The sequence below is a fragment of the Salvelinus alpinus genome, chromosome 10, assembly GCF_045679555.1.
Source record: "Salvelinus alpinus chromosome 10, SLU_Salpinus.1, whole genome shotgun sequence".
NCBI classification, from domain to species: Eukaryota; Metazoa; Chordata; class Actinopteri; order Salmoniformes; family Salmonidae; genus Salvelinus; species Salvelinus alpinus.
In genome coordinates, this window is record NC_092095.1 from 14,157,739 (window position 1) to 14,176,085 (window position 18,347).

At 42.8% G+C, this 18,347-nt stretch overlaps 2 protein-coding genes and 1 non-coding gene across 5 annotated transcripts; 2 read left to right on the top strand and 1 right to left on the bottom strand.

Annotated features, from left to right (window-relative positions):
* Positions 1 to 3,429: 3,429 nt before the first annotated feature.
* Positions 3,430 to 8,253, top strand: LOC139531523 (protein MFI-like). Of its 2 annotated transcripts, XM_071328030.1 has the most exons (10): positions 3,447 to 3,511; positions 4,713 to 4,768; positions 4,988 to 5,096; positions 5,165 to 5,257; positions 5,353 to 5,406; positions 5,927 to 6,136; positions 6,318 to 6,451; positions 7,468 to 7,638; positions 7,762 to 7,817; positions 7,941 to 8,253. In XM_071328030.1, exons 3-10 carry the CDS (start codon positions 5,016 to 5,018, stop codon positions 8,093 to 8,095), a joined length of 954 nt encoding a protein of 317 aa, XP_071184131.1. In that variant the 5' UTR covers positions 3,447 to 3,511; positions 4,713 to 4,768; positions 4,988 to 5,015; the 3' UTR covers positions 8,096 to 8,253. The 2 variants fall into 2 exon arrangements, with proteins under 2 accessions (XP_071184132.1, XP_071184131.1); XM_071328031.1 differs by lacking the exon at positions 4,713 to 4,768 and having other exon boundaries at positions 3,430 to 3,511.
* A 144-nt stretch (positions 8,254 to 8,397) lies between these two features.
* Positions 8,398 to 8,469, bottom strand: trnac-gca (transfer RNA cysteine (anticodon GCA)). Its single transcript has one exon. It is a non-coding gene; the product is annotated as a tRNA-Cys (tRNA).
* Positions 8,470 to 8,704: 235 nt separating this feature from the next.
* On the top strand, positions 8,705 to 15,216 carry LOC139531524 (proteasome maturation protein-like). 2 transcript variants are annotated; one of them, XM_071328033.1, is made up of 6 exons: positions 8,705 to 9,029; positions 14,208 to 14,308; positions 14,411 to 14,471; positions 14,620 to 14,721; positions 14,830 to 14,923; positions 15,013 to 15,216. In XM_071328033.1, the coding sequence occupies exons 2-6, from the start codon at positions 14,253 to 14,255 to the stop codon at positions 15,078 to 15,080; spliced, it is 381 nt and encodes a 126-aa protein (XP_071184134.1). In that variant the 5' UTR covers positions 8,705 to 9,029; positions 14,208 to 14,252; the 3' UTR covers positions 15,081 to 15,216. The 2 variants fall into 2 exon arrangements, with proteins under 2 accessions (XP_071184134.1, XP_071184133.1); XM_071328032.1 differs by lacking the exon at positions 8,705 to 9,029 and adding an exon at positions 13,603 to 13,759.
* The last annotated feature ends 3,131 nt before the right edge of the window (positions 15,217 to 18,347 follow it).

The window sequence follows — 18,347 nt, forward strand, 5'->3', positions numbered from 1 at the left end:
AATATAAGGAATTTGATGTATAGAATTTACTTGTACTTTTTACTTTTACTCAGGTATGACAATGTACTACTTTTCCACCACTGTACTTAAGTACATTTGAAATCAGATAATTTTAGACTTTTACTCAAGTTGTATTTTACTAGGTGACTTTAACTTTTACTTGAGTCATTTTCTATACACAGTCATTTCGGCCTTTACTCAGTCTTTACTCAGTTGTTTACTCAGTCTGTACTCAGTCTTTACTCAGTCATTTACTGAGTCTTTACTCAGTCATTTACTCAGTCTTTGTTCAGTTTTTACTCAGTCATTTGCTCAGTCATTTAACTCAGTCATTTACTCAGTCTTTACTCAGTCATTTACTCAGTCATTTACTCAGTCTTTACTCAGTCATTACTCAGTCTTTATTCAGTCATTACTCAGTCTTTATTCAGTAATTTACTCAGTCTTTACTCAGTCATTACTCAGTCTTTATTCAGTCTTTACTCAGTCATTTACTCAGTCATTTACTCAGTCTTTACTCAGTCATTTACTCAGTCTTTACTCAGTCATTACTCAGTCTTTACTCAGTCTTTACTCAGTCTTTATTCAGTAATTTACTCAGTCATTACTCAGTCATTACTCAGTCTTTACTCAGTCATTACTCAGTCTTTATTCAGTCATTTACTCAGTCATTTACTCAGTCTTTACTCAGTCATTTACTCAGTCATTACTCAGTCATTACTCAGTCTTTACTCAGTCTTTATTCAGTAATTTACTCAGTCTTTACTCAGTCATTTACTCAGTCATTTACTCAGTCTTTACTCAGTCATTTACTCAGTCTTTACTCAGTCATTACTCAGTCTTTATTCAGTCATTACTCAGTCATTTACTCAGTCATTTACTCAGTAATTTACTCAGACATTTACTCAGTCATTTACTCAGTCATTTACTCAGTCTTTACTCAGTCATTTACTCAGTCATTTACTCAGTCTTTACTCAGTCATTTACTCAGTAATTTACTCAGACATTTACTCAGTCATTTACTCAGTCATTTACTCAGTCTTTACTCAGTCATTTACTCAGTCATTTGCTCAGTCATTTACTCAGTCTTTACTCAGTCATTTACTCAGTCATTTACTCAGTCTTTATTCAGTCATTTACTCAGTCATTTACTCAGTAATTATCTTTACTTTTACTCAAGTATGACAATTGATTACTGTTTCCATCACTGATGGTTAGTTAAGGTATTATGTGGATGAACAATAACCGTTTTTAATTGAGTATCTGCCCAATATATGATAGTTTTATCAAACTATTTTGTCCAACAAGGTATTTATATCAAACTATTATGTCCAACAAGATATTTATATGAAACTCGTATGTATGTCCAACAAGATATTTATATCAAACTCGTATGTCCAACAAGATATTTATATCAAACTCGTATGTATGTCCAACAAGATATTTATATCAAACTCGTATGTATGTCCAACAAGATATTTATATCAAACTCGTATGTATATCCAACAAGATATTTCTATCAAACTCGTATGTATGTCCAACAAGATATTATATCAAACTCGTATGTATGTCCAACAAGATTGTGTGCTGTGACAGTAGTAGTTTGCTGTGACTTTCCCCTTGCATACCACAAGAGCAGGTGTACCAGACCACATTCCAGCTATGAGAATGGACCTAGACTAACAATATCAACACAAAGCCTCTCTACATACTTGTTGCTTTAAATATAATGAGTGTAGGTGCGTCTATTTAACTGTATTGTACTAAAGAGGGTGTTTTTTTCTGTATTCCAGTTACATCGATGCAGTGTTATGCTGTGATGCAGCTGCTTGTCTGTGTGGTTAGGTTAGACAGATGGTAGAATGCAGCTGGTCACAGTTCCCTTTGGCCATTTTCTATTATGTCACTTGGGAAAGGACACACATGGCTGCACAGCCAGAGAAATGTGTACAAGCTGTAATGGTTTTGTCATGCATTAGTCATCTTGACTGCAGAACAGACGAGTCAAGACAAACCCCCAAGGTCCATATTGAAAAGGGCTTTTGTTTTCATTTGTGTTCAGTGTGTCTGTTCAAAGCCTGTCTGTTTGTGTCTCTTTCTATGCTGTTTTGCACAGTAATAATTAATAAGTAATGCAATGTTATGAAAAGTATAGCTCTCAGGCGTTGTTACATAAATATTCAGTGGGCGTAGGTGCTATCAACAGTACTCATGTCGTTTCATACATGCGCCTGCTTGTCTTTGTCGTTACACTTCAAATGACTTCTCCCCACTGCAGTTCAACCTGTCAGCACAACATTCGAATGGGTGTCTTCTAATAGTTATTGCATAATGATGTGTTATTAAAATGACAATAGAAATGGTCATTTATCAAATCTGATCTTGTCAGTAATAGGCTTGAACATTTCGGCAGAATTTTGGACTTGAGTGCTGCCATGGTTAGGCCTTCCCTTCTCCCTTCCCATCGTCCCCTCTTCTATCCATCTACCTCACACCCTGACAAGGTTTATCTCTCTCTCTCTCTGGGTGTATGCCCAGAAGTAGGTGGGCGTATGCATGGCCACCCCTACACCTGCACCACTGGGTGAGATTGAAGCTGTCCTTCCCTGCCTTGCATGCATTGCTCTGTATAATTGCGTACTGTATTTCCCTCTTTTTCTAGAGAGGGACAGGGGCAGTGTGTAATGTGTGATTAACTAAATTGACTTTGTATTTGTATAGAATCTTCATTCTCCATAGAGACGCTGGATGCAGAGTTTCAGTCCCTTGCAATTCCTCACATCCTAAACGTTAAGTAGAGAAGAACATCCATAGACATGGAGCTGCTGCAGCCAGTGATGCCAACTTAGCAATTTTGTTGCTCGATTTAGCAACTTTTCAGACTACCCTGGCAACTTCTTTTTCAAACAGCACCTAGCAACACATTTAGCTACTTTTAAAAATGTATTTTGAACTTTAGGCAACTTTTGAAAAGTGACACAAACGCTAAAAATGCACGCATTTTCCCTTTAAATTACACAAAAAACGATTTTCTCTGTCACACACTCAGTCACAACACACGTGCCTGGCTGCAAACGTGCATTGTGAGTGACGTCAGCAGCAGGCCAGCACCAATTTCAGTAAATTGCAAATCATTGTTGGCTGACTGCAGCAGCAGTAGTACGGGTTCGACGAGCCAAACCCAATGAATATAGTTGGTCACAAATGTTTGATCTTGAACAGAACTTACAACATCAATCAACATGTCTCAATCAAAATTGTACAGCCAGAAGTACAGAAACGAGAGGGAGTCTGTACCTGAACAAATGTCAAATCATATTTTTGGCCGAGATGGCCAGTCAATTTGAGTAACGTTATTGTGTATTCTACGTAATGACGCAGTTTACGTTATCACGCAATGACATCACAATGTCATTTAGAAACTTTTAGCAACAAATCAACCTCCCTCTAGCGACTTTCCCTGAAGTTTAGTTGGCAACACTGGCTGCAGCAGATAGACCACTTCCTACAGGTAACACTCACACAGCAAATAGATGAGCACACACAGACACCCACATGGTCATAATAGAAAGGCTTAATGGCTTATTATTCTGTTTTTTATCCTCTTATGTTTGTTGTGTAGTTAATGTTTTTGTTTTTATTTTCATCGATTTTTGGGATTTTTGGAATAAACTCCAAAAATAAAGTCCGAGGTTAACACAAGTTTAGGAGATCTTGTGGGGGGTACGAGATCTAGAGCGCATCCGGGCAAACTCGCTATTAAACGCAAACTCTTGTTAGAAAACGATCAATAGAGTTGAAAATCCAATGGAAACTCATTTAAATGCAAACATGTTTATGTGCACTACATCATCACGCACATACTTTTAATCGAAATAAAATATATTTGATGGAAACACAATTGTGGTAGTATTTTGTTTGTATGCGAATGTTTGCATATTCGCGTGAAAATACGTCGCCAATTGGATGGAAATGTAGCTAGTGACACGCTCTGCATGTTGCTTGGTAACCAAATGGCGTTTGCTCAAACATGGAAAACCTTAACACATAAACCCTGCGTTTAGGGCATGTTTTGCAAATATATGTAACGAAAACAAATGATGACATGGATTAACTAACTGTTATATATATATCAACGGGCAAGCGTTCTGTTTTGAACAGACACATTTTGGGTAAATTCTGTGCGTAACTGGAATAGGTGGGTGGATCATCATAGTGCGACGACTGTAGACAGTTCGTTTTCTGACGCAGTTGCTGGGCGAGTCACTTGTCTGTGTATGTCTTTTGCCTGTGTGTATTCTACGCGTATCTGTGGACGTGTTTAACTATTCTTGTGGGGACCAGAAGTCCCTACAAGAATAGTAAACGAACAAAAAGTTGACCAGCTGGGGACATTTTGTTAGTCCCCACAAGGTTAAGGTTAGAATTAGTGTTAGGGTTAGAATTAAGTTAAATATTAAGGTTAGGAGCTAGGGTTAGTTTTAGGGTTAGGATAAAGTTTAGGTTTTTGGGTTAGGGTTAGGGTAAGAGTACGGGTTAGGATTAGGGGTTAGGGAAAATAGGATTTTGAATGGGACTGAATTGTATGTCCCCACAAGGTTAGCTGTACAAGACTGTGTGTTCTGTTTTGCTGCATAGGGTCTCTGTCCATTGTGACCGTTGCATAACAACAGTTCTTTAATGTTCTTTGTATTTACCCATTTCGGTCACAGGCACAGGTCCAGTTCATAAGCACGGAGAAGAACACTTACAATTACGCAATAGAAACGTTAGTAGAAGTTATTCCTAAACTCAATATTAAAAGGATATGCCTTCACCACCTAACACCTAAAGTTACCATGCCTCAGTATTTTAGAGCAGGTATAAGATGATGTGCCACCACTCAAGCAGTAAAAGTGAAGGTTCTTAGTACCAGTCACACCACCCCACTTCAAACACTGATCTCAGCCGACCATAATTACCCCTTTAATCTTTAATCCCCTCCCAGTGCCCCTTCGTCCCCCCCAGTGGAGGATATGATGGAGCTGGACGGCCGGCAGCAGAGAGTCTACCACACGGCTGCCAGGATGATACAGAGGACATGGAGGAGACATGTGGTGGGTGGAACCACAACACACACACTAACACGCACAGACCGTGTAACCTCTCTATATCCCATGTGTAGGATACACGCGTGTTCCAGTACTTCAAGAACCTTGTGAGGTTCCGTAACCAGGGAGACCCTCGACTCCTGCTCAAAAATGTCAACCCCAGAGAGGTACAGACACCAGACATACACACATGCAGACAGACAGACACACAGACTCAGACACACAGACAGACACAATATGAATGTTACTATGGTTGTTACAGGCAAATATTCTGGATGCTGCTGCAGGAGTCCACATCAGATTCAGACTGGGAGGGGTAAGTTCATTTTGTCAGTGCTAAAATGCACATTATAAACTGGGTGGTTCAAGCCCCGAATGCTGATTGGCTGACAGCTGTGTTATATCAGACCATATGAAAAAGAAAAGGAGTGCCTCACACTCTAGGAGCTCCGATGCAATAATTTATAACCAACGTTTGGACACACGAGCTGTTTTCTTCAGACCCCGGTATGACAAAACATGTATTACTGCTCTAATTATGTTGGTAACCAGTTTTCAATAGCAATAAGGCACCTCAGGGTTTGTGGTATATGGCCAATATACCACGGCTAAGGGCTGTATCCAGGCACTACGCGTTGCATCGTGCATAAGAATAGCCCTTAGCCGTGGTATATTGGCCATATACCACACACCCCTGGGCCTTATTGCTTAAATAAATACCCATCACTCGCAATACTAATACCTGAATTTATTTCAAAATCTATCTGCGATGATTTATGCAATACAAATAGATGTGTGCATGCTAATTTGAGATTAGTTTTTCTCTCCCCTCACAGACCACCTTTCCACCGAGCATCTACTATAAGATCTACACCCATCGACCCATCGTGGACATGTGTGCCAACAGCCCCAAGGACTACACCCACCCCAGGCAGAAGAGGCCCGTCCCCAGGCAGATACACAACGGGAGGACCCAGGTGCGGGACGACCATGCTGGCTGGTACCACCGCGTGGAGAACAACGGCTGGAGACTGCTCTCTGGGAAGGTGCTGCAGAAGTTCTGATTCCATGATATCACACTGTATCAGATGTGGGTTCAGTATGATATGGTTGGAACCGCCAACAGAGATACTTTGTTTGCCTTCATTGTTTTAGTGCAGTACTCAGCTACTCTGTGAAAGAAGAATCATTTGAGAAGCGCTGTGCACTCTCTCTCTATTGGTTCAGGCTGCTCTGTTAGGTGACATCATCACGTTGGAGACCAATGGCAGGAAGGTGGAGTTTCATCATTCCAAACTGCAGCGTCGTCAGGACGTGGACAGGAGGAAGAAGAGGAGGAAGATTGAATGGTTGAAGCAGATGTGAGTTAGTGTGCGTCCTTACTTGCAACAGCACTACTCACTTGTTCACTCACCTGTATGCAACAGCACTACTCACCTGTTCACTCACCTGTATGCTCAAACTGCATCATTATTGCTTATCTGTAGCAGCAATGCTAACCTGTAATAGCCTCAGCTGTCCCTCTACCTGTCCCCCTCACCCCTACCTGTCCCTCTAGCTGTCCCCCTCACCCACACCTGTCCCCCTACCTGCCCCTCTCACCCTCACCTGTCCCTCTACCTGTTCCCCTCACCCTCACCTGTCTCTCTAGCTGTTCCCCTCACCCTCACCTGTCCCTCTACCTGTTCCCCTCACCCTCACCTGTCCCTCTACCTGTTCCCCTCACCCTCACCTGTCCCTCTACCTGTTCCCCTCACCCTCACCTGTCTCTCTAGCTGTTCCCCTCACCCTCACCTGTCTCTCTACCTGTTCCCCTCACCCTCACCTGTCCCTCTACCTGTTCCCCTCACCCTCACCTGTCTCTCTAGCTGTTCCCCTCACCCTCACCTGTCTCTCTACCTGTTCCCCTCACCCTCACCTGTCTCTCTAGCTGTTCCCCTCACCCTCACCTGTCCCTCTACCTGTTCCCCTCACCCTCACCTGTCCCTCTACCTGTTCCCCTCACCCTCACCTGTCCCTCTACCTGTTCCCCTCACCCTCACCTGTCTCTCTAGCTGTTCCCCTCATCCTCACCTGTCCCTCTACCTGTTCCCCTCACCCTCACCTGTCTCTCTAGCTGTTCCCCTCACCCTCACCTGTCCCTCTACCTGTTCCCCTCACCCTCACCTGTCCCTCTACCTGTTCCCCTCACCCTCACCTGTCTCTCTAGCTGTTCTCCTCACCCTCACCTGTCTCTCTAGCTGTTCCCCTCACCCTCACCTGTCTCTCTAGCTGTTCCCCTCACCCTCACCTGTCCCTCTACCTGTTCCACTCACCCTCACCTGTCCTTTTACCTGTTCCTCTCACCCGTACCTGTCCTTCTACCAACTGTCCGAAGGTATGACCGTGGCTGTCTGCATGCACGTACAGAGCATAGTGAGACAGCCATGCTGGTGGAGCGGTCAGCCACGGGCATGATGGACGCCGTGGAGCAGCTGGGACCCAACCACATCGTAGAGTGGGAGGTGGATGAACTACTGGAGTGGACTAACGCTCTCAACTTTGACGAGTAACTAACCACCATATGTACCCTTTTTTTATTTTTTTATCCTTCATTATAACAGGTGATCCCATTGAGACAGTTGCAATACAGTGTTACCCAAAGCAACAATGTGTTTTAATATTTCTGCAGGTATATTAATGACTGGAGGGTTGTAGGTACCAGCAATTCCTCTGAGTCTTGGAAAGGTAAATTATTTATTCCTTGACCTGAGGCACATAATAACCACACCAACAATTTACGTGAGATTATAGCACCCCCCTCTGGTCAAAGACAGTAAAAAGGCTCTTTCTGTTTCTCTTTCTCCCAAGATAAGAGGCTGGTACCTTCCAACCGGGAGCCTTGTGTTGAGTTCTCAGGGCTGGGGCAGGAGGACAGCCAGGTGGATACCTACAGCAGTATCCTCCACCCCCTGGTCTCCAGCCTCATCAAGTCAGAACACTCCAAGGCCAATCTCTTTGACTGACTGGCTGGCTGACTGCATTGTATCGCTGACCAGACCAGAAAATTGCAATACCAACCATCAGACACTACTACTATGACACTATGCAGTGGGATTAAATGTGATGAGCAATAAAGCAAAGTGGTGAATGTAACTATGATAATACATTATATGTTGTTGTAGCTAAGGGTATGAGTGTTTGTTTCTACTCCACTGTTCTTGAAACTGTAATGGACCTACTCACCCCAGATGTAGGCAGATACAATGCGCTTCTAAAGATTATACTTATTGAGGTTCAAGTATGAGCAAAAGTATCAAACAAAATGAGGGGGCACCCGGATTTGAACCGGGGACCTCTTGATCTGCAGTCAAATGCTCTACCACTGAGCTATACCCCCGTGCTCATAATACACGGAAAATAATTTTGATATAAATCTTAATTCATTTGTGGATATTGTACATACAATATTAGCATGATAACCCATATATAGATACATATAAACGACACAGTAGTTCCAAAAGCAGCATTCATCGTACTTTACTTTTTATTTACGTCTACCAGCCCGCTTGTATTTCTATCATCTGATTCGGAAGTGTCGTCAAACGGTGAAAGAGGGTTAGAGGTTGGAAAAGGCGGTGGGTAGTGCGGACGTAATGGAGAAGTTGGTGAAGAAACAGCTGTGCTGGAACGCGAACAATATTGGTGTCTGTTCTGATTTATGCAGCGGGAGGATGAGGGTCAAAGGTCGGTAGTGGGAAGACATTGGAAGAAAATAAATGACGATACAGAAAGCAGTGGAGCGTCTATTAAATAAAGCCACCCACTCATTGCACCCGAAAGCATACATATGACCAAAGTAAGAAGAAAGAGTAATGATGTGTTGGAGTGGAAGTAAAGTGGTACTAGTGTTTGATGACAACACAGGGACTTACGACTAACTAATGCCCTAGAAAAGAGGTAGGTGAAGTGAAATTAGTTCGTTTCATTGGACATGGTAGATTGTTAATATTGTGTGGTAACCAGGCTCAGCAAGAGAATATTCTGAAAATGGAAAACGCTTAATGGGAAGAAGATTAAAACCATGTCCCTGGTGCATATGATAGATTGTGGGGAGTCATAATAGGGTCCCAAATCTATGTCCACAGATTATATTAAAGAACATTTGACGGGAGTCCAAAAGGTTGTTCAGTAGGAAAGAGGGTCAAAGAAGTGAAAGCTTATCAGTGATGCTGAGGTTTTGAGAAAGTCTTGCTAGGAAAAGGTACAGATAGGATTCCTTAGTTACAATGTTAGAGAATTTGCCCCATATGCACTGCAGTTTATGAAATGCCAAAGAATGGGACATGTAGCCAGAGGCGGAGCCAGAGGGGTGTCCAAGGTGGCTCTGGACACCCCTGACATCTGATTGGCCATCCCGGGTGCCACCCCAAAATGTTATTTGCTACTGTCAGTTTGATGCTGATTGACAAATCATTTCACCTCTTGTTGAAATAATTTGTATTTTCGGTGGCAGTGCATTTCTCAAATCAGACTTCTGTCCCTAAAGGACCCAATGGTAGACCAGGCCTATACTTTAAACTACACATTTTAGTTAGCAGCTGTTAGTATCTAATCTTGTGGATCCCTGAATTATACATTTCCATAGAGATATGACACATTATTTAATGTGTATTTCAGAGCAGAGGGTCCTGTACAGCCGTGTTTGAAAACATTTCCCAGAACTCAGCATGGTACTAGGAAAAGGGCTTTCAACAGCTCCTGGTATAAGGACAATTCATGGCTTGAATATTCTGTAAATCAAGATTTAACTTATTGTTTTTCTGCAGTCATTTTTCTCTGCCCAATACACCTTAATCTTCCTTCACATCACAGTCAGGTTTTTGTAACTGGAAAAAGGTGCTGTTTAAAGATTCTAGGTTTAAGCTCAATTCGAAGGCAGAGCATCATATCAATGCTATGTACAGTATGCTTGGAATCAGCATAAAAGGGCTATTGACAGCAACTCATCAATGTTAGATGTCAGAAATGGGGACCGGAAAAAGAAAGTGGTGGAAAACTGTACTTACATTAAAACAATTACAGATGTGCACCTATTAACTGCCACTCAACATATAGTGCAGAGAGGCCATCGAGAGTCTGATGACTCTCACAACAAGGGTCATTTTTTGACAATCTTAGAAGAAATAGCAAAGCATGATCCTATCATAGAGAAAAAGATGAACGCATGTGGCAATACTAAGTACACAAGCCACCAAATCCAGAACAAAGTTGTTGAGGGCTGAGCTGAGATGTTACAACGTTAAATAATAAAGAGAAGTAAAAGAAAGGGAAGTTGTTGGTGTAATTGCAGATGAAACCAAAGATTTTAAGAAAAAATAACAAATGTCTTTAGTTGTGAGGTACAATTACAACGGGGCCATCCACGAAAGCTTTTTACACTTTCAGTCAGCTGAAAGCTTAGATGCAGCAGGTCTCACACAAATTATAATCGATTGCCTTGAAAAACATGGTCTGGACAACAGAAATAATCTTGTGGGGCAAGGCTATGACGGTGCATCCGTCATGAGCAGAAAACATTCTGGTGTGTCTGCACGGATTAAAAACAGTGCAAGATTAGCATTTTATGTGCACTGTAATGCACATTGTTTGAATTTGGTTCTTGTCGATGCTGTAAAATCAGTGTCTGAGGCAGTTCACTGTTTTGCTCTCCTGCAGAAGCTTTATAACTTTGTATCTGGCTCGTACGTTCATCTCAAATGGCTTGCAGTTCAGGAAGAGCTGTATCCACAGCAGCAGCCCAGGGAACTACAGAGACTTACGGATGTAAGGTGGGCATGCAGATACATGACATGCTGTAATCTGAGGGACAGGCTTCCAGCAGTTCTGAGAGTGCTACAGGATATCACACTTGAAAATAGTGGTGATAGATCAGTGGAGGCAAGGGGCCTTCTTTCTCAGATAGATTTACGTTTCATATGGCTTTTGGTTACCTTTTGTAAAGTGCTTGGTGATGCCAAATGTCTTTCTGACATGCTCCAATCAAGCTCTCTTAACCTAGCAAGGGCTGTGGATCTAGTAGGTGCCCTTACAGACACATTACAGGACTACAGAAGTGAGGGTTACTTTGGAGAACTATGGAAAGAGGTTGAAGAGATTGCAGAGCACTGCAAAATAAGTGTACAGTGTGTAAAAGACAGCCTAAAAACAAGCTTAAGATTTCACGACTCATTGATGATGAGCACTGTAGGACAGAAAAATAGTGACCAAAGTGATGGTGAGAGCTTCCAAAGAGCTATCTTTTATCAGGTGCTTGACAGTCTCACAGCTGAGCTGCAGAGGCATTTTTCAATGAAGAATTACGAGATAAGGGGTCCAGTCTCTCAACCCAAAGAGTACAACATTCCTGAATGAGGAGCCTCTGTTTGTCTTTGCTCAGACCTTTGAGTCAGATTTAGAGGACCTCAAACATGAGGTTCATCAAACCAAGCGGCTTCTTGATAGGAGAGAGAAAAGTGGAAAGGACAGACCGTCTGCTCTCCTTGACTTTGTTGTGTTTCTAGAACCTTATAAAGAGGTCTTCCATGAGCTATTTCGACTTTGTAAGATTTCTGTTGTTACTCCAGTCAGCAGTGCTTTTTGCGAGAGAAGCTTATCAGCTTTAAAACGGATTAAAACCCACCTTAGGACAACAATGGTTGATGACAGGTTAAGTCCCGTGTGGCTCAGTTGGTAGAGCATGGCGCTTGCAACGCCAGGGTTGTGGGTTCATTCCCCACGGGGGGACCAGGATGAATATGTATGAACTTTCCAATTTGTAAGTCGCTCTGGATAAGAGCGTCTGCTAAATGACTTAAATGTAAATGTAAAAGTCACCTCTGAATCCTCAGTGTTGAGTCAAGGAGGCACGCTCCCTCAACATGGATGAGTTGTGAAACATTTAGCCAGTTCTCACCAGAACCGCAGAATTATGCTGTTTTACATCTACCAGGGATCATTTGGCCCTCAGGTGGTCCCTCTGGTCATGATTAAAACCTGCACTGTGTACTAACTAGTACATTGACATTCTAAAATGATAAATCCAAAGGGTATCATGTCAAACAGATTTAATTTGGTCTTGATTAGGCCAATTCCAAAACTTTTCTTTGCTATTAGTTAACATAATATATATGAGCATACATATGATACTGTAAGTTTGTAATATTGATGGGCATCAAAATTATTTTTATTTTTCAAGTCCATTTCAGCTTGATACCTGGTATGTCAAATTGCAGTGTGTTTTTTTTGTAAATTTATTTTTTTGTAAATAAACTATGCAATTTATATAACACACAAATGCCATCTTATCTCCTTTATTTTCTGAAAATATTTTGGATGTTCAACACTTATGGACCCAGATTTTATATTAATGAAAACAGAGTGACCCAAGTTTCCTGTGTGTGTGTGTGTTTGTGTGTGTGTGTGTGTGTGTGTGAGTGAGTGAGTGAATGAGTGAGTGAGTGAGTGAGTGAGTGAGTGAGTGAGTGAGTGAGTGAGTGAGTGAGTGAGTGAGTGAGTGAGTGAGTGAGTGAGTGAGTGAGTGAGTGAGTGAGTGAGTGAGTGAGTGAGTGAGAAATCGGGCTACAGTTCCGAGGTAGAGACACTGACTATTCATAGTATGTTAAAGAGTTCTAGTGAAGTAAACCTTTTGGACCACACTATCTGCCACATTGAAGAACTCCGTGTTCAGTGAATTATCACTTATACCTCTAATCAGCAATCATAGGATTCATTCATGCTCCTTACATGCCAGGTTAGGGTTACACAAATTTTCTGTCGTGGTCTATGGACCCCCTGAAGTAGCCTTGACCACCCCTGGTCACCCTGTGTATAAAACTCTAGTTTCACCACTGCCTGTAGCTGCTCAGTGTAAAGGAAACAAAAGATGTGCCAAGTGTAGAGGGGCACATGATTACGGTGAATGTCGAAGCAATGTGAAGGTTAAGTGCTGTACTTGGGGGGGCAGTTCAGTATTTGGTGGATGCCAGGTATAGAGAGAGGCTCAGAGATATAGGATCAGTCATGATGTATCATATGCAGAGGCCGTAAAATAGGTTATTAGAACTACAGTGCGGACTGATGGAGCTTACATGGACATACCTGTAGAGAGTGGACCTACTGTCGGCTTGTGCTTCTGATGGCCGAGGCCTGTTCAGAAATCTTGTGCCCATAAATGTGCAGTGCCACCTTGGCAGTGAATAAAGTTGACTTCATAGCATTTATTGGTAAGGTTATCAGTACAACTCGGATTGTGGAAACCAGAAATGCCAGGTTGAAGGTTATTGTGGAGAAGACAAAAGAGATATTGGGGGTAACAGATGTTACTGTTGAAATGGTTATTGAAATGCTGAACAATCCTACGGGTGGAGTGTTTCAGCATGATATAGATCAAGTTTAATGGGGTTGGTGAGGATGTGGTAGAAGTTAGGGATTTATTTGGTTTTGAATTGTATTTTCATGGTAGTACATAATTGGTCAGATCATGGTTGATCGTAAATTCCAGCACAGTAGGTGGCGGCATGCACTTTAAACGTTTGTTTGCGGACCGCCACGACATCATAGAAGAAGAAAAATAAGTGTCGTCAAACTAACGCGACCCTGACCGGAAGTTTTGTACTAAAAGTGGAAACAGCCGCATCACAGGCACAATGGTAGCTATCAAATTACCAACATTTGTTATTTAATTCATACATTAAATGTGTAAAACGTATATTTGATAGATAGCTATGTTGTCTATACGAAATACCAACGAATCGTGGGGTTTTATTAATTTATTGCTTGCTGTATTTGTAGAGACGTTTGGATTTTGATTAGTCACTCATGCCAGTGAACTAGCTAACGTTAGCGCGTTAGTAGCAGCGATAATGTTCAACGTTAGCTCTAGCTAGCTAGTGTTTGTATGTGTCAGTCAGTTTGGTTAATTAATCTAAACTAGCGCCAATAGTCTTGCCTACCTTTTGCTTCGTGCCAGCTAGGTAGTTAACAATGTAGCAGTTATCTCAGTTGTTTGGGATACACTAAAGTGTTAGCTAGTAGGTAACGTTAGTCATCATGCCTCTACTATAATGCTAACTGAGTTGTTCTTTTGTTCGTCTCCAGAATACTCGTGGACTACGATCACAGCTTAAGGACAGTGTACCGGTGATGGGCATGGGTCAACACATTGGGGCTTATGGCGTTCAGGACACACTCAGGAGCGGGTGAGAGAACGGTCTCTGCTGGACACTCATTCAACTCAAAGTATGTAACGTTAACTATATAACAGTTTGTGAGACATAACTGACAGTTGAACTCTCTCTCAGGTTCAGCAGTGTGAAAAATGAGCTGCTCCCCAGCCATGTGCTGGAGCTGTCAGAAAAGAATGTGCGTGACACAATACGTTGTTCTGAGCTAAAGGCTAAGTATATGTTCTGGGAGTTAATACAAGTCTTCAGGTCTCATACAACTTTTCTCGAATAAACCACTAATGCTACTTTAGCTCCAACATTGACTTTTGTACTCTCCCTTGCAGTTTCAGCTGAACCAGGACAAGATGAACTTCTCCACCCTCAGAAACATCCAGGGCCTCCACGCTCCCCTGAAACTGCAGATGGAGTACAGGGCCGCCAGACAGGTAGACGCAAATGTCTCTGATCTTCATTGAAAACAAAGAATAGTGTTGGAGAAAATGCAATAAGCAACTTTCACCACATCCCTTACCACTTTCCCTGTCCCTTCTCAGATCCAGCGCCTTCCGTTCCTGCAAAGCTCACACCTGGCCCTGGACACTCTCAAAGGGAACGATGAGAGCATCAGCTTTGAGGACATCCTCAACGGTAAGAGACACTGTATACAGACAAGACAACAGCAGAAAGAAGTTAAACTAATGTGAACTTAGCACTCTTTTGTGTCCATCTCCCTGCAGACCCAGCCCAAAGTGAGATGGTGGGTGAGCCCCACATCATGGTGGAGTATAAGCTGGGCCTGATGTGAGAGCCGTCAGACCCCCGGATGTTTGTGTTTACCCTCTGTTCACTTCCTCATATGAGACAGTACTCAAGACTTTCGTATCGTTGGATTCCTTTGTTTCTAATAAATCTTATAACTCAACAATGTTGTTGATCTATTACAGATGTGTGCTAGTGTTTTTGGTGTGTGCTTGCCTGTTCACTGAAGTTATAAAAATACACACTTAAGCACAAGATGCATTACAACTCTTTTTTTAAATTTTCAAACAAAGGTAAGATTTGTGTAGGTTTAACTCTTATGAATCTTATCCATCATGACCACACATGTCTGTCAGATGCCCCTGGCAGTAGGTACTCCCCCTTGTGGTAGAGAAACACACTGCACCAGGTCCTCGTGCTTCATCACACATGCCACTTGCGGGTACGCCCAACCTACCACCCTCACCTCGTCCCCAACGACAGCCAGCATCCGGCCCGACGAGGCAGAAAGCCATCCAGTTGCTAGGCTGCGTCCCTGTCTCCACAGTGAACACGTCTGCAGCCCTCCTGACATCCCACAGCATGACAGCGTCATGGGAATTGCAGTACGCGATGAGGTCACCAGTGGGGCTGAGTGAGGTGTGGTTGTTGGAGCTGCGGTAGTCGTAGATTGTCTAGGCATGCGGCGGTCCGGGTGTCCCACAAGGTGAGCAGGCTAGTGGAGGGGAGGACCTCTACACTGTTGATAGAACCAGTGTGGCTGTGTAGCGGCAGCTCTCACTGCAGGTCCCACACCTTTTATAATATGGATAATCATCATGTCTACAAATATGATGGCACACATTACCTCAACACAGTCAGCATGTGTGTGCCAAGTTTGGTAGAAGAACAGGAAATATTGATTTCCTAACAAACCTTAACTGTGTCATCAAGGGAGCAGGAGGCCACAAAGTCTCCAGCAGAATGGAAGGTGCAGCCCCAAGTGGCTCCAGTGTGGCTCTCTGGGGTCAGCACACCACGGCCCTCAGAAATGTCCCATATCTGGAACCTGGAGTCCCACTTGTGGCCCCTAGCTTAGCCCCGTCAGGGTGGAAGTTAACCCCAGATAGCCGTCGCTGCCCCTGGCCTGTAGAAATCAGCTCTCCTTCAGGAAGCCTCCAGAGCTGGTCGTCACCAGCCGAGGCAACCACTAGTTTGCTTGTGTGTAGAGCCAGGTAGCTGACAAGCAGGGTGTGGGCCTAGAGATGTTTTATTGTGAAAAAAGAAAGAACAGTAACTTTAACATACATTTAGTAGTTTGAGTTGCTATTAGGGAAATAAAATTCCTTGATACATTAAGGGTGAGCAGGGTATTCATCACATCTTACCTTGACGGTGTTGGTAAGGCGGAATGTGGCTGCCTTGAAGGAGCCCTGAGTAGACACAGACTTCTTCCCTCTGTGGGCCAGCTGGGTGTCTGGTGGAAACTGTCTGGTGGTGTTGGGGTCTTTGGAAGGAGCGTAAAGACTTACTCCATCCCAATTGGCTTGTTATTACCCCTGTCTTGTTTGGGGTGAGGTTTTGTTGTCTGGTCTTGGGCTACACTCGGAGGTGGGGTGGGGAGGTTGAGAAGGAAGGGTGTTGTGTAAAGTCGCCTGCCTCTCCAAGCTGACCCGAATTTCTGCTTCAGACCTGCCTTGTATTTCTCGTTCATCTGTTTCAATGCTAGATCATAAGTGGGGGCACCGTGTGACTTCAGCTTTCTAATATCTTCAATCAGTCTTTTCTACTCCTGGCCCACTCATTGTACTGGAGACGGTGGAAATCTCTGGCTTTTTGTAGCTTGGAGTCCCGCTGCTGAGGCTGTTTGTCTGTATTCTCCCCTCACCCTCTGTGTGTTTTTCATCTCGCTGCCAAGAAAATGGTTTTGAGTGTACACATCTGGAACTAGCCCCACATCCTCTGCGTTAAACAGACATTTGTGCGCCATCTCATTCCACTCCGTTTGAAAGCAGTTCATGGTTTTGGTCATGCCCATGCTGATAAGGAAGTTGGGTGAAAAGTCAATGACCACTTCGGGTATGCGAGAAACCGTCTTTGATTGGAGCTTCGCTGTATTGAAAGCCATAATCGGAGTGTGGGAATTGTAGCAGACTCAAGGTAAAATATATCGTACGCTGGTTGTTTGGAAGCAGTGACGACCCGTCATTCAGGTTTTGAGACCCACATTTTTTGTTGAAATGTATTTTTTGGGGGTGGGGTTTACCTGTTTTGCATGTTATTTTGGCATTAATACATGTCACATATCAATTTGCAAACAATGTAAAAAAAATAATGTCATTGAGTTAATAAAGCCGCATACAAACATGGTCTCTTTTTTGCTTTCTTGAGTAAGGCAGCTCCAAAAGGCAGGTGTTTCAGCCTAGCTTAGTACTTTCTGTGGTGGCGGGGCAGCTAGTGGAAAATATGTAGTGTAAGTGCTGGGTAATGTCCCCTATTTGCGCCATGATTGGCTCAGTATTCTGTTACTCATGGGGACAGTATGTCACTGCCAAGTCTAAGGGTAGACCTCAAATTAAAGCCCCATGGGTGCTGCCATAGTTACATTAGAAGTGCCCATCCAAGAAGGCTCAAGGTCATTCGCCACTGATAAAATGATGTCAAATTATGTTATATCTACAGTAGCTTTGATTGGACTGGTCAAGTCAACATCATACTTTCAAAATCTTAGCTAGCAGTCATCACCATGAATCAAGTTGACAATCTACTGGCAAATCCTTTTTAATCCTTGTCATATGAAGATAAATAATTAAGAGAAATTATAGATACATGTATCGGTGCTCATTGGACATAAACATTACACAAGTTGCAAATTCAACAATGAGTGGTTTGGAAAGAATCAGTGACAGTGACTAACTGCAAGCATTGCAAAGCAATCACTAGACTGCTATTCAGTGGAGTGGCTGTGTGATCCAAAATCTGGGAATAAGTGTCTCTTTAACAAGTTTAAAATGATAAACAATCAACATTGGCCATGCTGTCAATGAAGCATGCTTTGTACAGCGCTCAAAACAATTGCTAACTCGTAACTGTGAAAACTTGACTTCAGTGAGTTCAAGACAACTGGGAATTCTGGAAAAAACGAGCTCTGACTGGAAAATATGTTTTGAACGGTCATCCAACTCGGAATTGTAAGTCGGGAACTCGGGCCTCTTTATAGAGCTTCGGCCTGAAGATCAATGACGTCAATATGATTCGGCCTTGTTTTTTCCCCCAAGTTCACAGTTGTCTTGAAAGCACCATAAATCTTTGATGACAAAATTTGCCCACGAAG

Bases quoted from the DNA above. Each gene is read 5' to 3' on its own strand.
- LOC139531523 (XM_071328031.1), top strand. From the start codon at position 5,016: ATGATGGAGCTGGACGGCCGGCAGCAGAGAGTCTACCACACGGCTGCC. The intron at 5,407-5,926 runs GTAAGTTCATTT...CTCCCCTCACAG, and splicing joins TCAGATTCAGACTGGGAGGG to ACCACCTTTCCACCGAGCAT. The intron at 7,639-7,761 runs GTAACTAACCAC...ATATTTCTGCAG, and splicing joins AACGCTCTCAACTTTGACGA to GTATATTAATGACTGGAGGG.
- LOC139531524 (XM_071328032.1), top strand. The intron at 14,309-14,410 runs GTGAGAGAACGG...ACTCTCTCTCAG, and splicing joins CAGGACACACTCAGGAGCGG to GTTCAGCAGTGTGAAAAATG. The intron at 14,924-15,012 runs GTAAGAGACACT...ATCTCCCTGCAG, and splicing joins CTTTGAGGACATCCTCAACG to ACCCAGCCCAAAGTGAGATG.